Source organism: Oncorhynchus clarkii, chromosome 9 (assembly GCF_045791955.1).
Source record: "Oncorhynchus clarkii lewisi isolate Uvic-CL-2024 chromosome 9, UVic_Ocla_1.0, whole genome shotgun sequence".
NCBI lineage: Eukaryota > Metazoa > Chordata > Actinopteri > Salmoniformes > Salmonidae > Oncorhynchus > Oncorhynchus clarkii.
This window is the reverse complement of record NC_092155.1, coordinates 71,379,937-71,405,689: the sequence shown is the minus strand read 5'-3', so window position 1 is coordinate 71,405,689 and position 25,753 is coordinate 71,379,937. Positions and strand designations below refer to the sequence as shown.

The following is a 25,753-nucleotide window of genomic DNA, read 5'->3' as shown; positions in this document are numbered from 1 at the left end:
TAGCTCGCAAATCAAACGAGTCAGGGTCACAAACATCAGGTCTACCCTTTCAAAAAAGGGCAATGGAGATGTTGTGGGATCATCTGTGTGTTACATTTTAGGGTTTCAGGCCATCTATAAAGGTCATGGTCCTATTTTTTCATCCGTACACCACAAAACAAATGTGCCAGCCTCCAACATTTATAAATGTAGTCTAGATCACATTTATCATGTAGTGGACAGAAATTGTGGAGTAGGTACAGGGGACACAGGAAGTACTTGTAAATTCTGTACAGTGTTTATGTACCCGGTTTCCTGTGGGATAAAGGTCAGTGTCATGGATTGATTGGTATTGAAATGTATTTTCTTCATAATAATCCATATAGTATACAGAGCTGGTCCTTACCTGGTGAACACATAGGACAGCATTCAATACCTGTTCTGTACTCTGCTCTACCACATGCAATAGAGAGCTGAATGTTTAAAAGTGAACACAAAATGAACACATTACCACGGTTGAAAAACGATATACACACCAATGATGTGTATAAACCCAGGATGACTGACGGTGTGCTGAATTGAGCCACCACACAGCCATTTTGGTAAAGATTTTGGAAGCTATAGACATTTTTGACAAGTAGCCTATATTCTATTACAGACACCTTATTGCATACTTAGAAAATATATTGTGTGAACTAAACAAAAAAATTATAACCTATTTCTTAAAGTATATATTTTTTTAGTACTAATATTACTGACCCCACTTCAACAAAGAAATACTAAAATACAAGTAATTTCGTTCCTTGAAACATTTGAATGTAAAATGCCATTAATTCCTATGGAAGACTGCTTCTTCTGAGGAGTACCACCACTATGGTGGCCGGTGGCTTCAGACTCTGGCCAATACATAGCATCAGCTATACGGTGCATTCGGGAAGTATTCAGACCCCGTCCCTTTTCCACATTTTATGATACAGCCTTATTCTAAAATGGATTAAATAATTTTATCCCCTCATCTATCGACACACAATACCCAATAATGACAAAGCCAAAACAGGCTTTTATTTTATTTTTATTTCACCTTTATTTAACCAGTTTTAAGCTAGTTTGGAACAAGTTCTCATTTACAACTGCGACCTGGCCAAGATAAAATAAAGCAGTGCGACACAAACAAGAACACAAAGTTACACATTGAATAAACAAGCGTACAGTCAATAACACAATAGAAACAAAAAAAAGTCTATATACAGTGTGTGCAAATGGTGTGAGGACGTAAGGCAATAAATAGGCCATAGTAGCGAAGTACTTACAATTTAGCAGATTAACACTGGAGTGATAGATGAGCAGATGATGATGTGCAAGTAGTGATACGGGTGTGCAAAAGAGCAAAAAAAGAGCATAAAAACATTATGGGGATGAGTCGGTACATTGGGTAGATTGTGTGGGCTATTTACAGCTGCAGCGATCGGTTAGCTGCTCAGTTAGCTGATGTTTAAAGTTAGTGAGGGAAATATAATTCTCCAGCTACAGCGATTTTTGCAATTCGTTCCAGTCACTGGCAACAGGGAACTGGAAGGAAAGGAGGCCAAAGCAGGTGTTGGCTTTGGGGATGACCAGTGAGATATACCTGCTGGAGCGCGTGCAACGGGTGGGTGTTGTTATCGTGACCAGTGAGCTGAGATAAGGCGGAGCTTTACCTAGCATAGACTTATAGATGACCTGGAGCCAGTGGGTCTGGCGACAGATACAGTGTGGTAAAAAAGTATTTAGTCAGCCACCAATTGTGCAAGTTCTCCCACTTAAAAAGATGAGAGAGGCCTGTAATTTTCATCATAGGTACACTTCAACAATGACAGACAAAATGAGAGAGAAAAAATCCAGAAAATCACATTGTATGATTTTTTATGAATTTATTTGCAAATTATGGTGGAAAATAAGTATTTGGTCAATAACAAAAGTTTATCTCAATACTTTGTTATATACCCTTTGTTGGCAATGACACAGGTCAAACATTTTCTGTAAGTCTTCACAAGGTTTTCACACACTGTTGCTGCTATTTTGGCCCATTCCTCCATGCAGATCTCCTCTAGAGCAGTGATGTTTTGGGGCTGTTGCTGGGCAACACGGACTTTCAACTCCCTCCAAAGATTTTCTATGGGGTTGAGAACTGGAGACTGGCTAGGCCAATCCAGGACCTTGAAATACTTCTTACGAAGCCACTCCTTCGTTGCCCAGGCCTCCACTCCTTCGTTGCCCAATTTGCAAATAAATTCATTAAAAATCCTACAATGTGATTTTCTGGATTTGTTTTCTAATTTTGTCTGTCATAGTTGAAGTGTACCTATGATGGAAATTACAGGCCTCTTCCATATTTTTAAGTGGGAGAACTTGCACAATTGGTGGCTGACTAAATACATTTTTGCCCCACTGTATGTAGCGAGGGCCAGCCGACTACAGCATACAGATCGCAGTGGTGGGTGGTATAAGGGGCTTTGGTAACAAAACGGATGGCACTGTGATAGACTGCATCCAGTTTGCTGAGTAGAGTATTGAAAGTTATTTTGTAGATGACATCGCCAAAGTCGAGGATCGGTAGGATAGTCAGTTTTACGAGGGTATGTTTGGCAGCATGAGTGAAGGAGGCTTTGTTTGCGAAATAGAAAGCCAATTCTAGATTTATTTTGGATTGGAGATGTTTAATGAGTCTGGAAGGAGAGTTTACAGTCTAGCCAGACACCTAGCTATGTGTAGTTGTCCACATATTCTAGGTCATAACCGTCGAGAGTAGTGATGCTAGTCGGGCGGGTGGGTGTGGTCAGCGAACGGTTGAAAAGCATGCATTTGGTTTTACTAGTGTTTAAGAGCAGTTGGAGGCCAGGGAAGGAGTGTTGTATGGCATTGAAGCTTGTTTGGAGGTTAGTTAACACAGTGTAGAAAGAAGGGCCAGATGTATACAGAATGGTGTCGTCTGCGTAGAGGTGGATCGGGGAATTAACCGCAGCAAGAGCGACATCGTTGATATATACAGAGAAGAGAGTCGTCCCGAGAATTTAACCCAGTGGTACCCCCATAGAGACTGCCAGAGGTCCGGATAACAGGCCCTCCGATTTGACACACTGAACTCTGTCTGCGAAGTAGTTGGATGAACCAGGCGAGGCAGTCATTTGAGAAACCAAGGCTATTGAGTCTGTGATTGACAGAGTCGAAAGCCTTGGCCAGGTCTATGAAGACGGCTGCACAGTACTGTCTTTTATCGATTGAGGTTATGATATCGTTTAGTACCTTGAGCGTGGCTGAGGTGCACCCATGACCAGCTCAGAAACCGGATTGCACAGCGGAGAAGGTACGGTGGGATTTGAAATGGTCAGTGACTTGGCTTTCGAAGAATTTAGAAAGACAGGGCAGGGTGGTTATAGGTCTTAAACAGTTTGGGTCTAGAGTGTCACCCCCGTTTAAGAGGGGGATGACCGCGGCAGCTTTCCAATCTTTAGGGATCTTGGACGATACGAAAGTGAGGTTGAACAGACTGGTAATAGGGGTTGCAACAATGGTGGCGGATAGGTTTAGAAAGAGAGGGTCCAGATTGTGTAGCCCAGCTGATTTGTACGGGTCCAGGTTTTGCAGCTCTTTCAGAACATCTGCTATCTGGATTTGGGTGAAGGAGAAGCTGGGGAGGCTCGGGCAAGTAGCTGCGGGCGGTGCGGAGCTATAGGCCAGGGGTTGGGGTTACCAGGAGGAAAGCATGACCAGCCGTAGAGGAATTTTTATTGAAATGTTTAATTATCATGGATTTATCGGTGGTGACCGTGTTACCTAGCCTCAGTGCAGTGGGCAGCTGGGAGGAGGTGCTCTTGTTCTCCATGGACTTTACAGTGTCCAAAAACTTTTTGGAGTTAGAGCTACGGGATGCAAATTTCTGTTTGAAAAAGCTAGCCTTTGCTTTCCTAACTGACTGTGTGTATTGGTTCCTGACTTCCCTGAACTATTGCATATCACGGAGACTATTTGATGCTATTGCAGTCCGCCAAAGGATGTTTTTGTTCTGGTCAAGGGCAGTCAGGTCTGGAGTGACCTGCAATCTACTGCAGAGATACAGTAGCTTGTCATACTTTCCAGGTCTATGCCCAAACAGTTTGAAAGGGGCATGCTTATTTAAGATGGTGAGGAAATTACTTTTAAAGAATTACCAGGCATCCTCGACTGACGGGATGAGGTCAATATCCTTCCAGGATACCCGGGCCAGGTCGATTAGAAAGGCCTGCTCACAGAAGTGTTTTAGGGAGCGTTTGACAGTGATGAGGGGTGGTCGTTTGACCGCGGACCCATAGCAGATGCAGGCAATGAGGCATGATCGCTGAGATTCTGATTGAAAACAGCAGAGGTGTATTTGGTCAGGATAATATCTATGAGGGTGCCCATGTTTACAGATTTAGGGTTGTACCTGGTGGTTTCCTTGATAATTTGTGTGAGAATGAGGGAATCTAGCTTAGATTGTAGGACTGCTGGGGTGTTAAGCATTTCCCAGTTTAGGTCACCTAACAGAACGAACTCTGAAGATAGATGGGGGGCAATCAATTCACATATGGTGTCCAGGGCACAGCTGGGAGCTGAGGGGGGTCCATAACAGGCGGCAACAGTGAGAGACTTATTTCTGGAGAGATTAATTTTAAAAATTAGAAGCTCAAACTGTTTGAGCATAGACCTGGAAAGTATGACAGAACTTTGCAAGCTATCTCTGCAGTAGATTGCAACTCCTCCCCCTTTGGCAGTTCTATCTTGACGGAAAATGTTGCAGTTGGGTATGGAAATCTCAGAATTTTTGGTGGCCTTCCTGAGCCGGGATTCAGACACGGCAAGGACATCAGGGTTGGTGGAGTGTGCTAAAGCAATGAGTAAAACAAACTAAGGGAGGAGGCTTCTGATGTTAACATGCATGAAACCTTTTTGATTACAAAAGTCAACAAATGAAAGTGCCTGGGGACACACATGGCCTGGGTTAGCCTCCACATCACCCGAGGAACAGAGGAGGAGTAGGATGAGGGTATGGCTAAAGGGAAGCAAAACTGGTTGTTTAGTGCGTTGGAGACAGAGAATAAAAGGAGCAGATTTCTGGGCGTGGTAGAATAGATTCAGGGCATAATTTGCAGACAGGGGTATGGTGGGGTGCGGGTACAGTGGAGGTAAGCCCAGGCACTGAGTTAATAAGAGAGGTGCTGGTTATACTGGGTGAGGTCACCGCATGTGTGGCAGGTGGGACAAAGGAGGTATCTAAGGCATGTACAGTGGGACTAGGGGCTCCACAGTAAACTAAAACAATGATAACTATCCTAAACAACAGTATACACGGCATATTGACATTTGAGAGAGACATAAAGCAGGCATAAAGCAATCAGGTGTTGATTGGGAGAGCTAGCTAAGACAACAACGGGTAAGACGACAACAGCTAATCAGCTGAGACGACAACAGGTATAATGGCGATGAATGGGCAGAGGGGGTCGGTTAACTACACACAGGGCCTGAGTTTGGGGCTAGGGCCGACAGATAAATTAAGTAGAAGTCGACCGATTAATCGTAATGGACGATTAATTTGGGCCGATTTCAAGTTTTCATAACAATCAGAAATCTGTATTTTTGGGCCAATTTAATTTTAAAAATAGTGGGTGGGTTAACTGCCTCGTTCAGGGGCAGAACGACAGATTTTCACCTTGTCAGCTCAGAGGATCCAATCTTGCAACATTACAGTTAACTAGTGCAACGCAATAACAACCTGCCTCTCTCTCGTTGCACTCCACAAGGAGACTGACTGCCTGTTACGCGAATGCAGTAAGCCAAGGTAAGTTGCTAGCTAGCATTAAACTTATCTTATAAAAAATAATCAATCATAATCACTAGTTAACTACACATGGTTGATGATATTACTAGATATTATCTAGCGTGTCCTGCGTTTCATATAATCTGACTGAGCATACAAGCATACAAGTATCTAAGTATCTGACTGAGCGGTGGTAGGCAGAAGCAGGCACGTAAACATTCATTCAAACAGCACTTTCGTGCGTTTTGCCAGCAGCTCTTCATTGTGCGTCAAGCATTGCGCTGTTTATGACTTCAAGCCTATCAACTCCCGAGATGAGGCTGGTGTAACCGAAGTGAAATGGCTAGCTAGTTAGCGCGCGCTAATAGCGTTTCAAACGTCACTCGCTCTGAGCCTGTGGTTGTTCCCCTTGCTCTGCATGGGTAACGCTGCTTCGAGGGTGGCTGTTGTCGTTGTGTTGCTGGTTCGAGCCCAGGGAGGAGCGAGGAGAGGGACGAAAGCTATACTGTTACACTGGCAATACTAAAGTGCCTATAAGAACATCCAATAGTCAAAGGTTAATGAAATACAAATGGTATAGAGGGAAATAGTCCTATAATTCCTATAATAACTACAACCTAAAACTTCTTACCTGGGAATATTGAAGACTCATGTTAAAAGGAACCACCAGCTTTCATATGTTCTCATGTTCTGAGCAAGGAACTGAAACGTTAGCTTTCTTACATAGCACATATTGCACTTTTACTTTCTTCTCCAACACAGGCTGAATTGATTTTATTGATGTATTATATTAAGTTAAAATAAGTGTTCATTCAGTATTGTTGTAATTGTCATTATTACAAATAAATAAATAAATCAGCCGATTAATTGGTATCGGCTTTTTTGGTCCTCCAATAATCAGTATTGAAAAATCATAATCGGTTGACCTCTAAAATGAAGGTAAACAAAGTGGAGTACCGTGATAAGTGAACAGTCCAGCAGGCATCAGCTATGTAGCTAAGTGATCATAGGGTCCAGTGTACAGCAATAGATGGAACAGGGAAGCCGCGGGGTGGTCGTTGCTATGCTAGCAAGCGGGAGACACAGCGGTTAAAGTTAGCAGGCCGGGGTAAGTAGAAGCGTCTGCTCCGACGTCCGGCAAAGGCCGGTTGAAGGCACAGAGGATGGAATTACGTCTGCGGACCAGTCGTGGTGGTACGGCGGGGCCCCGTGTCGACGAAGGGACCGGGCCAGATGGCGAAAGAGGTATTGTAGTTGTGGTCATTTCGTTTGCAAGCCGGGAGATGCGCCTGGCTCAGGGCTAGCTTTGGGGCTGGGTCACTCAGCGGGAGCTAGCTAGCTGTGATGATCAAGGGTAATGGTCCAGGGTTTACGGCAGGAATCCGGCATTGTAGTGGAGAAAAACAGTCGGACCAATGAGTTCCAGGTTTAATTTGCTGAAACTTCAAGATATCACATCTATAATAAGATTTTTTTTTTTTTTTTTACCTTTATTTAACTAGGCAAGTCAGTTAAGAACAAATTCTTATTTTCAATGATGGCCTAGGAACAGTGGGTTAACTGCCAGGGGCAGTACGACAGGTACCTTGTCAGCTCGGGGATTTGAACTTGCAACCTTCCGGTCCAACGCTCTAACCACTAGGCTACCCTGCCGCCACTAGTAAATCGACAATTTAGTCATCCAACTTTCAGTTTTACATTATGAAAACTGTTTGCATATTGCAGTATTTGAAGGAAATAACCATTTGCATGAGCCACACTTGTGTGTGTGGCTGGCAGGATGTAAATGATCCATCTGAATAGGTGTCACCAGTAGTCAGAACACACAGTATCTGTAGATATTGTTCCTGCACCAAAACTCATTAAGGATCCTACACTTGAGATGTGCTTAACTCACGACTGCATAAATCATGTACTAATGTCAATGGAAGATCCATGAAGACATACCTGTGTGGTTGATGTATTAACCAGGTTTACAGCTGCTGTGTCTCTGGGCTGCTCTACAACCCTCCTTAGTGGAGTCTAGACAGTAGAACCCCTCCAGTGTCCCACAGACAGTGTCTGATGAAGGTGTACATGGCTGCTTTACCTTCAAACCCAAACCTAGAGAGAAAACATGTCACTTTGTATCTGAAGCTAAATGTAAAGTCTGTTGTATTTCATTAAAACAACAGCTGATATACAGTGCCTTGCGAAAGTATTCGGCCCCCTTGAACTTTGCGACCTTTTGCCACATTTCAGGCTTCAAACATAAAGATATAAAACTGTATTTTTTTGTGAAGAATCAACAACAAGTGGGACACAATCATGAAGTGGAACGACATTTATTGGATATTTCAAACTTTTTTAACAAATCAAAAACTGAAAAATTGGGCGTGCAAAATTATTCAGCCCCCTTAAGTTAATACTTTGTAGCGCCACCTTTTGCTGCGATTACAGCTGTAAGTCGCTTGGGGTATGTCTCTATCAGTTTTGCACATCGAGAGACTGAAATTTTTTCCCATTCCTCCTTGCAAAACAGCTCGAGCTCAGTGAGGTTGGATGGAGAGCATTTGTGAACAGCAGTTTTCAGTTCTTTCCACAGATTCTCGATTGGATTCAGGTCTGGACTTTGACTTGGCTATTCTAACACCTGGATATGTTTATTTTTGAACCATTCCATTGTAGATTTTGCTTTATGTTTTGGATCATTGTCTTATTGGAAGACAAATCTCCGTCCCAGTCTCAGGTCTTTTGCAGACTCCATCAGGTTTTCTTCCAGAATGGTCCTTTATTTGGCTCCATCCATCTTCCCATCAATTTTAACCATCTTCCCTGTCCCTGCTGAAGAAAAGCAGGCCCAAACCATGATGCTGCCACCACCATGTTTGACAGTGGGGATGGTGTGTTCAGCTGTGTTGCTTTTACGCCAAACATAACGTTTTGCATTGTTGCCAAAAAGTTCAATTTTGGTTTCATCTGACCAGAGCACCTTCTTCCACATGTTTGGTGTGTCTCCCAGGTGGCTTGTGGCAAACTTTAAACTACACTTTTTATGGATATCTTTAAGAAATGGCTTTCTTCTTGCCACTCTTCCATAAAGGCCAGATTTGTGCAACATACGACTGATTGTTGTCCTATGGACAGAGTCTCCCACCTCAGCTGTAGATCTCTGCAGTTCATCCAGAGTGATCATGGGCCTCTCGGCTGCATCTCTGATCAGTCTTCTCCTTGTATGAGCTGAAAGTTATCGCTTGTTATCGCTTGCACAGTGCTCCTTGGGATGTTTAAAGCTTGGGAAATATTTTTGTATCCAAATCCGGCTTTGAACTTCTTCACAACAGTATCTCGGACCTGCCTGGTGTGTTCCTTGTTCTTCATGATGCTCTCTGCGCTTTTAACGGACCTCTGAGACTATCACAGTGCAGGTGCATTTATACGGAGACTTGATTACACACAGGTGGATTGTATTTATCATCATTAGTCATTTAGGTCAACATTGGATCATTCAGAGATCCTCACTGAACTTCTGGAGAGAGTTTGCTGCACTGAAAGTAAAGGGGCTGAATAATTTTGCACGCCCAATTATTCAGTTTTTGATTTGTTAAAAAAGTTTGAAATATCCAATAAATGTCGTTCCACTTCATGATTGTGTCCCACTTGTTGTTGATTCTTCACAAAAAAATACAGTTTTATATATTTATGTTTGAAGCCTGAAATGTGGCAAAAGGTCGCAAAGTTCAAGGGGGCCGAATACTTTCGCAAGGCACTGTAGTAAAGTAGCTCAGTGTTTATGCCCAGAACACAGAATTCTCACCTGGATCACATGTGTTAGTTGTTGCATGTTGTTTTACCACTGGGCTCATCAAGGAAGGTGGAGTCAATACAGGGCACACAGGAAGGTGTATATGTAGATTTAGTACAATGACTATGTACTCAATGTCCTGTTGAAAAGAAAACCAGAAAATAATTGTGTTTTGGTATTATTATTATCAGAATTATTATTGTTGTTATTATTATAATTAACTCCTCATAAAAATACACCAGGTCCTTACCAGGCCTACACATTATGCAATCTCTATCACCTATTTTATAGATGGCTGGATCATTATATGAAACAGGGTTCAATGTTTAGAAGTATAAAAGTTAAATGTTGGTGTTGATGTATTAACGTCTAGTGATTAATATGATGTAAAAAGACGGACCTTACCTTTTAAACACATGGGAGAACATTCCTCCCCTATTCTGTACTCGGCTCTACCACATGTGATACAGGATCCAATGCTTTCAAGCACCAATATAATAGGTATCTGGAAATAGAGAAGAAATAAAACATCGCCATCAGCATACATTACATTTAAAGATGTGACACCAAACCCAAGATAACCTGTTATCTGCAAATTCAGTCAATAAATGTTAATGAAATGCATTTATCTCCATGGTTTTTCTACAAGGTTTCAGTAAAATTTAACCTAAGACTATATAGTAGGCTAATAATAGCTCTGATTCCTATTTCTTAAAGGAAATATTTACATTGATCATTTGTTTTTTAAACAAGGCAAGCAACAAAATGTGCAAATCAGAAATGTTTCTCTTACAGTCCATGTCAAGGTTTCAAACTGTGCCATGGTTCCTCAATCCTATGGCGTTCTGCATTAGCATCGAACAGCCCCCGTGATATGCAGCTGTTCAGGGAAGCTAGAAACCATTATACACAGGCAGTTAGAAAAGCCAAGGCTAGCTTTTTCAAGCAGAAATTTGCTTCTTGCAACACTAACTCAAAAAAGTTCTGGGACACTGTAAAGTCCATGGAGAATAAGAACACCTCCTCCCAGCTGCCCACTGCACTGAAGATAGGAAACACTGTCACCACTGATAAATCCACCATAATTGAAAATTTCAATAAGCATTTTTCTACTGCTGGCCATGCTTTCCACCTGGCTACTCCTACCCCTGTCAACAGCACTGCACCCCCAACAGCAACTCGCCCAAGCCTTCCCCATTTCTCCTTCTCCCAAATCCATTCAGCTGATGTTCTGAAAGAGCTGCAAAATCTGGACCCCTACAAATCAGCCGGGCTAGACAATCTGGACCCTTTCTTTCTAAAATTATCTGCCGAAATTGTTGCCACCCCTATTACTAGCCTGTTCAACCTCTCTTTCGTGTCGTCTGAGATTCCCAAAGATTGGAAAGCAGCTGCAGTCATCCCCCTCTTCAAAGGGGGGGACACTCTTGACCCAAACTGCTACAGACCTATATCTATCCTACCATGCCTTTCTAAGGTCTTCGAAAGCCAAGTCAACAAACAGATTACCGACCATTTTGAATCTCACCATACCTTCTCTGCTATGCAATCTGGTTTCAGAGCTGGTCATGGGTGCACCTCAGCCACGCTCAAGGTCCTAAACGATATCTTAACCGCCATCGATAAGAAACATTACTGTGCAGCCGTATTCATTGATCTGGCCAAGGCTTTTGACTCTGTCAATCACCACATCCTCATCGGCAGACTCAACAGCCTTGGTTTCTCAAATGATTGCCTCGCCTGGTTCACCAACTACTTCTCTGATAGAGTTCAGTGTGTCAAATCGGAGGGTCTGTTGTCCGGACCTCTGGCGGTCTCTATGGGGGTGCCACAGGGTTCAATTCTTGGACCGACTCTCTTCTCTGTATACATCAATGAGGTCGCTCTTGCTGCTGGTGAGTCTCTGATCCACCTCTACGCAGACGACACCATTCTGTATACTTCCGGCCCTTCTTTGGACACTGTGTTAACAACCCTCCAGGCAAGCTTCAATGCCATACAACTCTCCTTCCGTGGCCTCCAATTGCTCTTAAATACAAGTAAAACTAAATGCATGCTCTTCAACCGATCGCTACCTGCACCTACCCGCCTGTCCAACATCACTACTCTGGACGGCTCTGACTTAGAATACGTGGACAACTACAAATACTTAGGTGTCTGGTTAGACTGTAAACTCTCCTTCCAGACCCATATCAAACATCTCCAATCCAAAGTTAAATCTAGAATTGGCTTCCTATTTCGCAACAAAGCATCCTTCACTCATGCTGCCAAACATACCCTTGTAAAACTGACCATCCTACCAATCCTCGACTTTGGAGATGTAATTTACAAAATAGCCTCCAATACCCTACTCAACAAATTGGATGCAGTCTATCACAGTGCAATCCGTTTTGTCACCAAAGCCCCATATACTACCCACCATTGCGACCTGTACGCTCTCGTTGGCTGGCCCTCGCTTCATACTCGTCGCCAAACCCACTGGCTCCATGTCATCTACAAGACCCTGCTAGGTAAAGTCCCCCCTTATCTCAGCTCGCTGGTCACCATAGCATCTCCCACCTGTAGCACACGCTCCAGCAGGTATATCTCTCTTGTCACCCCCAAAACCAATTCTTTCTTTGGCCGCCTCTCTTTCCAGTTCTCTGCTGCCAATGACTGGAACGAACTACAAAAATCTCTGAAACTGGAAACACTTATCTCCCTCACTAGCTTTAAGCACCAACTGTCAGAGCAGCTCATAGATTACTGCACCTGTACATAGCCCACCTATAATTTAGCCCTATCAACTACCTCTTTCCCAACTGTATTTTATTTATTTATTTATTTTGCTCCTTTGCACCCCATTATTTTTATTTCTACTTTGCACATTCTTCCATTGCAAAACTACCATTCCAGTGTTTTACTTGCTATATTGTATTTACCTTGCCACCAAGGCCTTTTTTGCCTTTACCTCCCTTCTCACCTCATTTGCTCACATTGTATATAGACTTGTTTATACTTTATTATTGACTGTATGTTTGTTTTACTCCATGTGTAACTCTGTGTTGTTGTATCTGTCGAACTGCTTTGCTTTATCTTGGCCAGGTCGCAATTGTAAATGAGAACTTGTTCTCAACTTGCCTACCTGGTTAAATAAAGGTAAAATAAAATAAAAATAAAATCTTCTCCAACTCACTGGAAGACCCACACACTGGATTTGTGAAGTTCTTAGGAGTTGAAGTATCGAGATGAACTGATCTGTTGAATTCATGCATTTTTAGTACATGCACTGTATAGTAAGAATAGTTCAATTATATTCTGCATAAATATTGCATACACTGTTAATAAATATAATATAGTAATGTACATTGGCTGACCACCATTGAGTTCAGTCACCATTAATAGAGAATAAAACTGAACTGAATCATAATCAAACATAACCTTTCAATTTATAAATGATGATATCTTGCTGAATTGAATTACTAAAAAATAACTGTAATAAGCTAATTATCAACTGAGAAATTGGCAAATAGTTAGAGAATGCTGCCCTCTTGTGGTGAAGTAGCCTTGTACATGGAGCAATGTCCGTTCTACCAAAGACAGCACAGTATGAAGACAGACTTAAACTGATTCACCAATAGAAATCCTCGCTCACACTTGTAGGTGATGTCATGGCGACTCATGCATAGAAACACGTAATCGGGTCTAACTTTCGTCTCAAGACGATCTGCGCATGTGCAAGCCGTCAAATCAAAGACACTTTCGATGTAAAGTAGTTTTTGACAAAACGTGTCAGTTTATCACTTTCACTAGGTTGGAGTAATAACATGTTCAACTAAAGACATTAGATCCAATCTAGATTGTGCCTTTAGATTGAGATAATTTACAACGAAGAAGGAATTCTTCTCTAATCGATTTCTCAAACCCTGGCCTGGGGCCTCATTTATAAACTGTGCATATGTACAAAACGGACCATAAAACATGCGTGTGTCAGTTTTCAAGCAAAAGTTGGCATTTTATAAAAACTGAATTTGACATGAAAATGTGCTCATCTTCTCACAAACTTTAGACCGTGCTTATTAAGCACAGTTTCTAGTGATTGAAGTTTAGCATTGGAAACAGGCAAGTAGACTAGTATTTTGTACAAGTGGGGGATATGATGGAGAGGCTTATTCAAAAAAATAAACAGGTTAATAACAAGATGCAATAATTTGCCGTTAATGAGAAGAGAGGAAGACTATTTTGTTAATCTTTACATTTCAAAATAAAGTGAAGTGGAAATGTCTAGGAGCAACAACGGCTCAGCTGCGAAGTGGTAGGCCACACAAGCTCACAGAACAGGACCGCAGAGTGCTGAAGTGCATAGCATAGCACAGTCTGTCCTCTGTTGCAACACTCACTACTGAGTTACAAACTGCCTCTGGAAGCAACTTCAGTACAATAACTGTTTGCCGGGAGCTTCACGAAATGGGTTTCCATGGCCGAGCACCAGCCTAAGATCACCATGCACAATACGTCGGACTCTGGAGCAGTGGAAATGCGTTCTCTGGAGTTATTCATCGAGCTTCACCATCTGGCAGTCCCGACGGACAAATCTGGGTTTGGCGGATGCCAGGAGAACGCTACCTGCCCCAATGCATAGTGCCAACTGTTAAGATTGGTGGAGGAGGAATAATGGCATGGGACTGTTTTTTTTTACATGGTTCAGACTCCTTAGTTACAGTGAAGGGAAATCTTAACACTACAGCATACAATGACAGTCTAGACAATTCTGTGCTCCAACTTTGTGGCAACAGTTTGGGGAAGAACCTTTCCTGTTTCAGCATGATGCAAATGCCCCTGTGGACAAAGCGAGGTCCGTACAGAAATGTTTTGTCGAGATCGGTGTGGAAGAACTTGACTGGCCTGCATAGAGCCCTGACCTCAACCCCATCGAACACCTTTGGGATGAATTGGTACACTGACTGCAAGCCAAGCCTAATCACCCAACATCAGTGCCCGACCTCACTATTGCTCTTGTGGCTGAATGGAAGCAAGTTCCTGCAGCAATGTTCCACCATCTAGTGGAAAGCCTTCCCAGAAGAGTGGATGCTGTTATAGCAGCAAAGGGGGGACCAACTCCATATTAATGCACATGAGTTTGAAACAAGATGTTCGACAAGCAGGTGTCCACATAATTTTGGTCATGTAGAGCATGTCACAGCCGTTTAAATGGTACAATGACTCTCTACAGCAGGGGTTCCCAAACTGTTTCAGTCAGGCCCCCAGTCCAACATTGGGGTACATCTCACGCCCACGTCTATTTCTATGGGCACAAGCATTGTTCATGACACAAACTGTTCACACCCCTCTTGTTGGTGTAGAGAATTTAGCAGGTTTAAAGCATATTTCCAGCAATTCTATGCATTTTGTCACAGGGTGCCGAGAACATTTTGCTGTTTTAAAAAGTAATTTTCTTGCAATTCTATACATTTTGCCATGTCTAATGTGTATTCATGTTATCTTTGAGTGTCTCAAACACTACAACAAAATCTATGGGCTACAAAACCTAGCAAAAAATGTTTGCTGACATGGCTAGTTGATCTGGACATTTCTGACAAGTTATAAATTGCTCTCTAAGTTATGCAATGCCTGAAAAAAAAAATCACCTTTATTTAACCAGGTAGGTCAGTTGAGAACAAGTTCTCGTTTACAACTGCGACCTGGCCAAGATAAAGCAAAGCAGTGCGACACAAACAACAACACAGAGTTATACATGGAATAAACATACAGTCAATAACACAATATAAAAAAATATAGTCTATATACAGTGTGTGCAAATGGCGTGAGGAGGTAAGGCAATAAATAGGCCATAGTAGCGAAGTAATAACAATTTAGCAAATTAACACTGGAGTGATAGATGTGCAGATGATGATGTGCAGGAAAACTACCCAATTTCGAAATGGCACCTTCGGAATTCTGATCGGTTTTAAGTAATAACTCGAAAAAATGTAAAGCGCGGTGTCACTTCGCTTGGGGAGTTTTGATGCGTATACTAATGCAAAGCCATATGTTAGATGTTGTAACGGTTATGCTACTTAATGTTACACTTTAAGCCTGTGTCTAGCTAAAACAACGCTGACTTTCCTCTTGGTGTTTGTCTTTTAACATGTATGTAGATGGGCTAGCATAATGAAGGTACAACAATGTAATTTAGATAAGCTACATTTTGTCTTGGCTACACAAACCGCTGGACAGCGCATGCACTTACAGGACGTGAAGCGTCGTGTCCTTTAGGGCTAGCACTAACTAACATAAAACTTTAGCTAACAGTTCATTTCGAACATCATATTTCAAAATACGATATTACACATATTTAATTATTATTGAATAACCTTTTCCTAAACATGTAACAGAGCAGTTTTACCTGTTAGATTATCTCGGACTAGTTTACACTTTAGTTAATGAACAAGATACTTTCAAGCGTCGGTGCTATCTGGGATCCTTGGGACGTCCCTAACCCTTAAAGCTGCAGTATGTACCTTTTGGGCGAACAGACCAAATTTGCATAGAAATTAGTTATAGATCTGTCATTCTCATTTAAAGCATGTCTAAGAAGCGGTAGATCTGTTATACAGTATGATCACCATTTCTATGCTTCCCTTTAAGTAAATGTTTTGCATCTTATTTTCATTTTCACAAATGACAAAAAAAAAACGACTGAGGCAGATAGCAGAGGCATATTCACACTGGAAGATTTGCATTTGTGGCACAGACAAGGCCACCATGCAAGATTAGATTAGTTTTAGGTCTTACACAAGAAGATAACATAACGTCAGGACCCCACCCAGAGCTGGCCTCTCTCAGCCTGTGGAGCTCCTCTTCTAGCATGGCTATCTACTGGCTCTTCTCCTGCACCTCCCTTAGATTCCTGACCTCCAGACGAACTATCAACTCAACCTTCAATACAAAGAAACACACAGAACACTGAGATGACCAAGGTTATTTTAGCTCCTCATTTTAAAATATTTATTTTCTTTACAATTTTGGCTTTTCATTTGTTTTCATTTCACAGGTTTTTATATTTAATTCTAGATGTGTGATGTGGTCTGTTGGTTCTGGTATCAGTTTTAGTTTAAACAGTCTAATTCTAGATCTATGTTGGTTTTGGTATCAGTTTTAGTTTGTCTTCTAACCTGAAGTTTCTACTTTCTTTTTTGTTTATTTGCAAGTTTAGTTTTAGATTACATTTTAAACGTCTAATCTTAAACGGCACTGACCGCCACTGCCTTCAATTCCTCCTTGAGGTATAAATGACAGGTGAAACTCATGTGGAGCCAATTCACCTGTCCATTCAGTGAGTCTTCAAGGAAGGATGCACTTTTTAAAGGAAGGTCAATATAATCGTTCTCGTTTGGAATCTCTAAAGATATTAAAAATGGTTTTGGAATTTAGTCAATAAGACACATGTGAAATATCAGGAGGTTCATTATACAGATGAACTAAACAGACCTGCTCACACCCTTGCAGTTGAACATAAGAAAGTTAGCTGGCTTAATTGTATTGCAGATCCTCTATTTCTTAATCCCAAGAGGGGACATTGGATCAGTCACCAGAAATACACTTACAGCAACAATAGGCTGAGCACTGATGGCTGGTGAAACAAGCATAACCCATGACTTACAGAGAAGCAAATGGATTCAATAGAAGAGACTGTAAACCCATGGAATCAAAAACATCAATACAATGAATAATGACATTGAATAATGTGCAAAGTATAATACAATACCTACAAAATACACATAATAGGCAAAGAAACTGTTCAATACAAATAACTATACAATCAAGGTGGAAAATCTGTCAATGTGTTCTTGAGCAAGGCACTTAACCCTAATTTGCTCCAGGGGCAGAGTACTACTATGGCTGACCCTGTAAAACAACATATTTCACAGCACGTATCCCAGTGTGTGACAATAAAATATATATTTTTAGGAGGATCGTAAGAACAGAACTGTAAACAAAACATTTGTCCCATTGCTTTGCTTCAGAGCTCCCCAGTGGCGCAGGTCTAAGGCAATGCATCTCAGTGCAAGGAGTCACTACAGTCCCTGGTTCTAATCCAGGCTGTATCACATCCGGCCGTGATTGGGAGTCCCATAGGGCGGTGCACAATTGGCCCAGTGTCGTCCGGTGTAGGCTGTCATTGTAAATAAGAATTTGTTCTTAACTGACTTGCCTAGTTAAATTACAGTTTTACTAAATAAATGGATCACACTGAACATAGCCTACACTGAACCATTGCCTCTTGATGTTTACTCTGTGGGATTATACAAATCCATGGTAACTCAACAAGTGGAGTCCATTTTTCCCCCATACCAGTGTCCAGGAAATGTCATCCGTATGTCCTTTACACAGTTTGTATCAACAGAATCTACAGTACATCACACATTCCATAAGGTCCATGGAGATGTTGTGATCTGTAGACTTCATCAGTTCAAGGGCATTTGCTCAATGTATCTGGCACCAGCATCCAAAGACCAGGTGGAGTGTCTTACAAAATGGCATTTGTGTTTTATTCCAATTACCGTCAACTGACTTGGACTGACCATTTGAAATCATGGACACACCTGACCTTTCCCAGAACAGAACAGACCTGGCTCCTACTAAGGTTTCCATCTTCATCCCCAGTATTGGAAGACAGGCTGTCTATCAAGGTCATGGCCTTTTTAATCTTTACACCACAAAACAAATGTGCCAGCCTCCAACTTTTATTTAAAAACAGAGTCTAGATCACATTCACCATGTAGTGGACAGAAATTGTGCCCTACTGCCTAGTCTAGTTTTCAAGCCAATGAACCACACAGACTGGATTGTTCTGATGAATGTCCTGGAGGCTTGAATCTGTATAATATTCATAAGACACATTTTAGCTCAAATCTGGCTGAAATTCATGAACAAGTATACTGTACCATTCTGATGTTATAGGCTACCTTACCTGTTCTTGTTCCCACAAACAGCATTGACGTTCCCTCTCTGTCTGATACCTAGTAAAAGGAAACCTCAACTCAATAAAACTTTAAAAGTGCAACCCTTGAGGTAATAGACATTCCTGTCAGCCATCTCCTTACCACATTGAGTATGATAGAAAATACTGCTGTATGAAGTAGGTATTGGGGGATTATTCATTCACATACCTCTGTAGAGCTTTGTGTCTCTGGAAAAGTCCTCTCTGGAAAAGTACAAGAATCAACATTGAGATAGAAACTAATTTGGAACTCGATAACATACTGTTTGACAGGGGTGTTGTCATGATATTCAGAACATTATTGTGCGTTTCATTTTATTAATCTTGCACTGGTACTTCCTGTATGTAGCTCCATTCTTGTGTGATCTAGTACTGGTACTTCCTGTATGTAGCACCATTCTTGTGTGATCTAGTACTGGTACTTCCTGTATGTAGCTCCATTCTTGTGTGATCTAGTACTGGTACTTCCTGTATATAGCTCCATTCTTGTGTGATCTAGTACTGGTACTTCCTGTATGTAGCTCCATTCTTGTGTGATCTAGTACTGGTACTTCCTGTATGTAGCTCCATTCTTGTGTGATCTAGTACTGGTACTTCCTGTATGTAGCTCCATTCTTGTGTGATCTAGTACTGGTACTTCCTGTATGTAGCACCATTCTTGTGTGATCTAGTACTGGTACTTCCTGTATGTAGCACCATTCTTGTGTGATCTAGTACTGGTACTTCCTGTATGTAGCACCATTCTTGTGTGATCTAGTACTGGTACTTCCTGTATGTAGCACCATTCTTGTGTGATCTAGTACTGGTACTTCCTGTATGTAGCACCATTCTTGTGTGATCTAGTACTGGTACTTCCTGTATGTAGCTCCATTCTTGTGTGATCTAGTACTGGTACTTTCTGTATGTAGCACCATTCTTGTGTGATCTAGTACTGGTACTTCCTGTATGTAGCTCCATTCTTGTGTGATCTAGTACTGGTACTTCCTGTATGTAGCTCCATTCTTGTGTGATCTAGTACTGGTACTTCCTGTATGTAGCACCATTCTTGTGTGATCTAGTACTGGTACTTCCTGTATGTAGCACCATTCTTGTGTGATCTAGTACTGGTACTTCCTGTATGTAGCTTATTTTTTAACTGCATCGTTTGGAAGGGCTCGTAAGCAAGCGGTGAAGTCTACACCTGTTGTATTCGGCAAATAAAATGTGATTTGATTCAGTGTTGGATGTTTCTCACTTGTTCATCTGGGCAATTAAAACAAATGAAACGGTACAATGCCCCAAAATAATCTCACCAGATACAGGACCTTTTATTTTTCTTCTAATAGCTACTGCTGCTATCACAGGTAGTACCACCACCACCACCACCACCACCACCACCACAGCAGATATTATTGCTATGGGAGGGGAGGTCTGTGGTCCACATTCAGAGTCGGACCAATGAGTTCCAGGTTTAATTTGCTGAAGCCTCAAGGTATCACATCTATAATAAGAGAAATAAACCACTGGTAAATCGACAATGTAGTCATCTAACATTCAGTTTTACATTATGAAAACTGTTTGCATATTGCAGTATATAGTTTATATTTTGAAGGAAAATATCATTATACATGAGCCACACTTACTGTGTGTGTGGCTGGCAGGATGTAAATGATCCATTTGAATAGGTGTCACCAGTACAGTCAGAACACACAGTATCTGTAGATGTTGTTCCTGCACCAACACAGGGTGAAACTCATTAAGGATCCTAACTTAATGTGCTTAACTCACAACTGCATAAATCATGTACTAATGTCAATATTTGCATGAAGACCAACCTGTGTGACTGATGTATTGACCAGGTTTACAGCTGCTGTGTCTCTGAGGTGCTCTACAACCATCCTTAGTTGGGTCTAGACAGTAGAACCCCTCCAGTGTCCCACAGACAGTGTCTGATGAAGGTGTACATGGCTGCTTTACCATCAAACCAAAGCCTGGGTCACAGTTATTTGTGCATGGTATGCATGCCATAAGACCATTGGGTTCATCAAGGAAAGTGGAGTCGGTACAGGAGATACAGGAAGTACTTGTAAATTCTGTACAGTGTTTATGTACCCGGTTTCCTGTGGGATAAAGGTCAGTGTCATGGAGTGATTGGTATTGGAATGTATTTTCTTCATAATAATCCATATAATATACAGAGCTGGTCCTTACCTGGTGAACACACAGGACAGCATTTATCACCTGTTCTGTACTCTTCTCTACCACATGCAATAGAGCGCTGAATGGTTATAAGTGTAAAAATGATAGCTAGGTTCATCTGTAAATAGAGAAAAAGAACACATTACCACGGTTGAAAAATAGGGGGGGGGGGGTCACATTGACAAAGCAGGGTTGAAGAGAGTTTGGGGTTGAAGTAGAGATGAAACTGGAGGAGAGTTCAGATTGACAGTTCAAAATAGAGAGAAAGCATAGTTAAGATGTTCTGATTAATAAATGTCAGTGAAATTTACATACAGATTGATTTTTTTAAAAGAGTAAATATAATAATTTGTTTTTGCAAAGCCAATGTTCAAAGACCAAACAATTTTCAAAACTAGAATTTGACACAGAAAATGTGAATAAACCCAGGATGACTGACAGACGCTGAATTGAGCTCCATCTTCAGCCATCTTGGTAAAGATTTAGAAATTATAGAAATACATGTATTAATGTCTACATTCATTTTAGTAGCCTATATTCTATTACAGACGCCTAAATGCATACTTATTAATTATTTTATGTTAAAAGTTTTTAATTAAACTATTTTTTTTGTAGTAATGTTACTGTCCCCACTTCGACAAATAAATACTCAAATACAAGTAATTTCATCCTTGAAACATTTTATTGAATGGAAAATGTTCATTCCTATGGAGAACTGCTTCCAATATACAGTGCATTCAGAGAGTATTCAGACCATTACTTTTTCCACATGTTGCTATGTTACAGCCTTATTCTAAAATGTATTCACAACACCCCATAACGAATCTACACACAACACCCCATAACGAGAAAGCAAACACAGGATTATTGTTTTTCAAGTTTAAGAATCAAATTTAAAAAATAACAATAAACTGATCACATTCACATAAGTATTCAGACCCTTTACTTAGTACGTTGCTGAAGCACATTTGGTAGTGATTGCAACCTTAAATCTTCTTGGGTATGACGTTACAAGCTTGGCACACCTGCATTTGGAGAGTTTCTCCCATTCTTCTCTGCAGATCCTCTCAAGCTCTGTCAGGTTGGATGGGGAGCGTCGCTGCACAGCTACTTTCAGGTCTCTCCAGAGATGTTTGATCGGGCTCTGGCTGGGCCACTTAAGGATATTTAGAGACCTGTCCCGAAGTCACTCCAACATTGTCTTGGCAGTGAGCTTAGGGTTGTTGTTCTGTTGGAAGGTGAACCATCGCCCCAGTTTGAGGTCCTGAGCAGGTTTTCATCAAGGATCTCTGTATTTTCCCCCGTTCATCTTTCCATCGATCCTGACTAGTCTCCCAGTCCCTGCCACTGAAAAACATCCCCACAGCATGATGCTGCTACCACCATGCTTCACCGTAGGGATGGTGCTGGGTTTCCTCCAGACGTTAAGCTTGGCATTCAGGCCAAAGAGTTCAATCTTGGTTTCATCAGATCAGAGAATCTTGTTTATCATGGTACGAAAGTCCTTTAGGTGCCTTTTGGCAAACTCGAGGCGGGCTGTCATGGGCCTTTTACTGAGGAGTGGCTTCCGTCTGGCCACTCTACCATAAAGGCCTGATTGGTGGAGTGCTGCAGAGGTGGTTTTCCTTCTGGAAGGTTTTCCCATCTCCACAGAGGAACTCTGGAGCTCTGTCAGAGTGACCATCGGATTCTTGGTCACCTCCCTGACCAAGGCCCTTCTCCCCCGATTGCGCCGTTTGCCCGGGCGGCTAGCTCTAGGAAGAGTCTTGGTGGTTCCAAATTTCTTCCATTTAAGAATGATGGAGGCCACTGTGTTCTTGGGGACCTTCAATGCTGCAGACATTTTTTGGTACCCTTCCCCAGATCTGTGCCTCGACACAATCCTGTCTTAGAGCTCTGTGGACAATTCCTTCAACCTCATGGCTTGGTTTCTGCTCTGATATGCACTGTCAACTGTGGGACCTTATATAGACAGGTGTGTGTGCCTTTCCAAATCATATCGAATCAATTGAATTCACCACAGGTGGATTCCAATCAAGTTGTAAAAACATCTCAAGGATGATCAATGGAAACAGGATGCACCTGAGCTCAATTTCTAGTCTCATAGCAAAGGATCTGAATACTTATGTAAATAAGGTATATTTTTTCACTTTGTCATTATGGGGTATTATGTGTAGATTGATGAGGAAAAATATTGATTTAATCCATTTTAGAATAAGGCTGTAATGGGGAAAAAACGGCACTGAAGGAGTCTGAAAACTTTCCGAATGCACTGTACATCATTGGTATACACTCTGAGCATACTATCTGGTTCCATTTACTGCTGTAGCGTGAAATGATGCCAAGCTACTAAGCTTACAAAACCCAAATGTTTAACTTACTATCCATATCAAGCTTTGAAACTGAGCCATGGTTCTCCAATCCTCAACATCTCAGTGGAAGAAGGTCCACCTCCCTGGAATCTTAGATTTGAACTAAGAACATCCCGGTTGTCGTCAATCCTCATGTCGTCCTTGAGTCACACACAAATAAAATTGGAAAAGTTTAATATCATACAATATTAAAATATTTTCCGTACACTATTTAACAAACGTTAAATTAGAGCTGATTATTTTTGGTTCAATGGAGTCTTATCGTATATGGCAATAACATTTTTCTGTGTTATGTGAACCAACATATTAAAACCTAAAAATGCTGTCTCCCATTGCCAAGCAACCAAAATGCCTTGTATCACACAGTGATTTGTAGTACAACGGTGGTGTCATGCTGGATGATAAATGTATGCCCTTCTGTTAAAAGGGTTGATTTTTTTTTACTCACCAATATTTTATTTTACCTTTATTTAACTAGGCAAGTCAGTTAAGAACAAATTCTTATTTACAATGACGGCCTAGTGGTTTAACTGCCTTGTCCAGGAGCAGAACGACAGATTTTGACCTTGTCAGCTCAGGGATTCGATCTTGCAACCTTCCGGTTACTAGTCCAACGCTCTACCCACTAGGCTGCTTTCCGCCCCCACGGTGTCCAATATAAGGACACAGTGTGTGCTCGTTGAACATCTCAATCCAAAATCATGGGTGTTAATATGGAAATTCTGTGCTTCCAACTTTGTAGCAACAGTTTGGGGAAGGCCAATTCCTGTTTCAGCATGACAACACCCTAAGCGAGGTTCGTACAGAAATGTTTTGTTGAGTTCGATGTGGAAGATCTTGACTGGCCTGCAGAGCCCTGACCTCAACCCCATCGAAACACCTTTGGGATGAATTGGAACACCAACTGCGAGGAAAGCCTAATCGCTAAACCTCACCAATCCTCGTGGCTGAAGTCCCCTCAGCAATGTTCCAACATCTAGTGGAAAGCCTTCCCAGACAAGTGGATGCTGTTATAGCAGCAAAGGGGGGCCCAACTCCATATTAATGCCCATGATTATGGAATAAGATGTTTGACGAGCAGTTGTCCACATTCTTTTTCATGTAGAGCATGTCACAGCGGTGTAGATGGTACAATGACTCTCTACACCAGGGGTTACCAAACTGTTTCAGTCAGGCCCCCCTTCCAGCATTGGGGAACATCCCGCGCCCATGTCTATTTCTATGGGCACAAGCACTGTTCATGACACAAACTGTTCAAACCCCTCTTGTTGGTGTAGAGAATTTAGCAGGTTCAAAGCATATTTCCTGCAATTCTACACATTTTGTCACGGGGTGCAGAGAAGATTTTGGTGTTTCAAAATGTCATTTTCTTGCAATTCTATACATTTTTCCATATCTAATGTGTATTCATGTCATCTTTGAGTGTCTCAAACATTACCACAAAATATATGGGCTACAAAACCTAGCAAAAATGTTTGCTGACATGGGCTAGTTGATCTGGACATTTCTGTCAAGTTACAAATTGTTATGCAAGAGAGAAACTGAAGACGCACTACCCAATTTCGAAATTGAACCTTCGGAATTCTGATCAGATTTATGTAACTCAAAATGTAAAAGTGAGGTGTCACTTTGCTTTGGGAGTTTTGATGCGTATACTAATGCAAAGCCATTTGTTAGATGTTGTAATGGTTATGCTACTTAATGTTACCCTTTAAGTCGGTGTCTAGCTAAAACAACGCTGACTTTACTCTTGGTGTTTGTCTTATATTGTCTTGTCTTGGCTGGACAGCGTCGTGTCGTTTAGGGCTAGCACTAACTAACGTAAAATAACACTTTAGCTAACAGTTCATATTTCAAAATACGATATTAATACATATTTAATCAATATTGAATACACTTTTCTTACACACGTAACAGAGCAGTCTTACCTGTTAGATTAACTCGGAGTAGTTTACACTTTCGTTTAATGAAGGAGATACTTTCCAGCATTAGTGCTATCTGGGATCCTTGGAACGTCCTTAACCCTTAAAGCTGCAGTATGTACCTTTTGGGCGAACAGACCAAATGTGCATATACATTTTAATTATAGATCTGCCATTCTCCTTTAAAGCAAGTCTAAGAAGCGGTAGATCTGTTATACAGTATGTTCACTGTTTCTATGATTTTCATGTTTAAATACATGTTTTACGTATTTTATTTTCATTTTGGAAATACTAGTCCCTTTTCCACTGCCACGCATTCATGTTCTTTGGAACTATTCATCTCTCTGTGCTACACCTTCTTTGATAAATGTAGCACACCTACCACCCAAACCCTCTATTCTATCACTTCTCACAGAGATAAACCCAGGTATAAAATAATCCAATTGCCATATGAACTCAGACTAATTTTTGTTTATGAGGGATTTAGCAATAATCCAAAACTTTCATTTTTGTTTCTGAGGGACTTTCCATGGTTAGTACTATCCAGCATCCTGGGGATGTCACTACCCTCAACCCCAATCTTATCTAACCTTAAAGCTGCAATAAGTCACTTTTTTTGTGTGACCGGACCAAATTCACATCGAAATTTGAGTTATAGATCTGTCATTATAATTTAAAGCAAGTCTAAGAAGCGGTATATCTGTTATACAGTATGTTCACTAT

General features: G+C 41.3%; 1 protein-coding gene and 1 pseudogene across 1 annotated transcript; both read right to left on the bottom strand.

Moving 5' to 3' along the window:
- Window positions 1-7,122: 7,122 nt before the first annotated feature.
- LOC139417616 (tumor necrosis factor receptor superfamily member 14-like) lies at window positions 7,123-10,398 on the bottom strand (annotated as a pseudogene).
- A 6,344-nt stretch (window positions 10,399-16,742) lies between these two features.
- On the bottom strand, window positions 16,743-25,076 carry LOC139416898 (tumor necrosis factor receptor superfamily member 14-like). Its single transcript, XM_071166062.1, has 9 exons — window positions 25,037-25,076; window positions 23,118-23,248; window positions 20,749-20,854; window positions 20,373-20,657; window positions 20,181-20,268; window positions 19,851-20,038; window positions 18,728-18,762; window positions 18,529-18,577; window positions 16,743-18,434 (listed from the first exon to the last, which is right to left on the bottom strand). Exons 2-9 carry the CDS (start codon window positions 23,145-23,147, stop codon window positions 18,370-18,372), a joined length of 846 nt encoding a protein of 281 aa, XP_071022163.1. The 5' UTR covers window positions 23,148-23,248; window positions 25,037-25,076; the 3' UTR covers window positions 16,743-18,369.
- Between the last annotated feature and the right edge of the window lie 677 nt (window positions 25,077-25,753).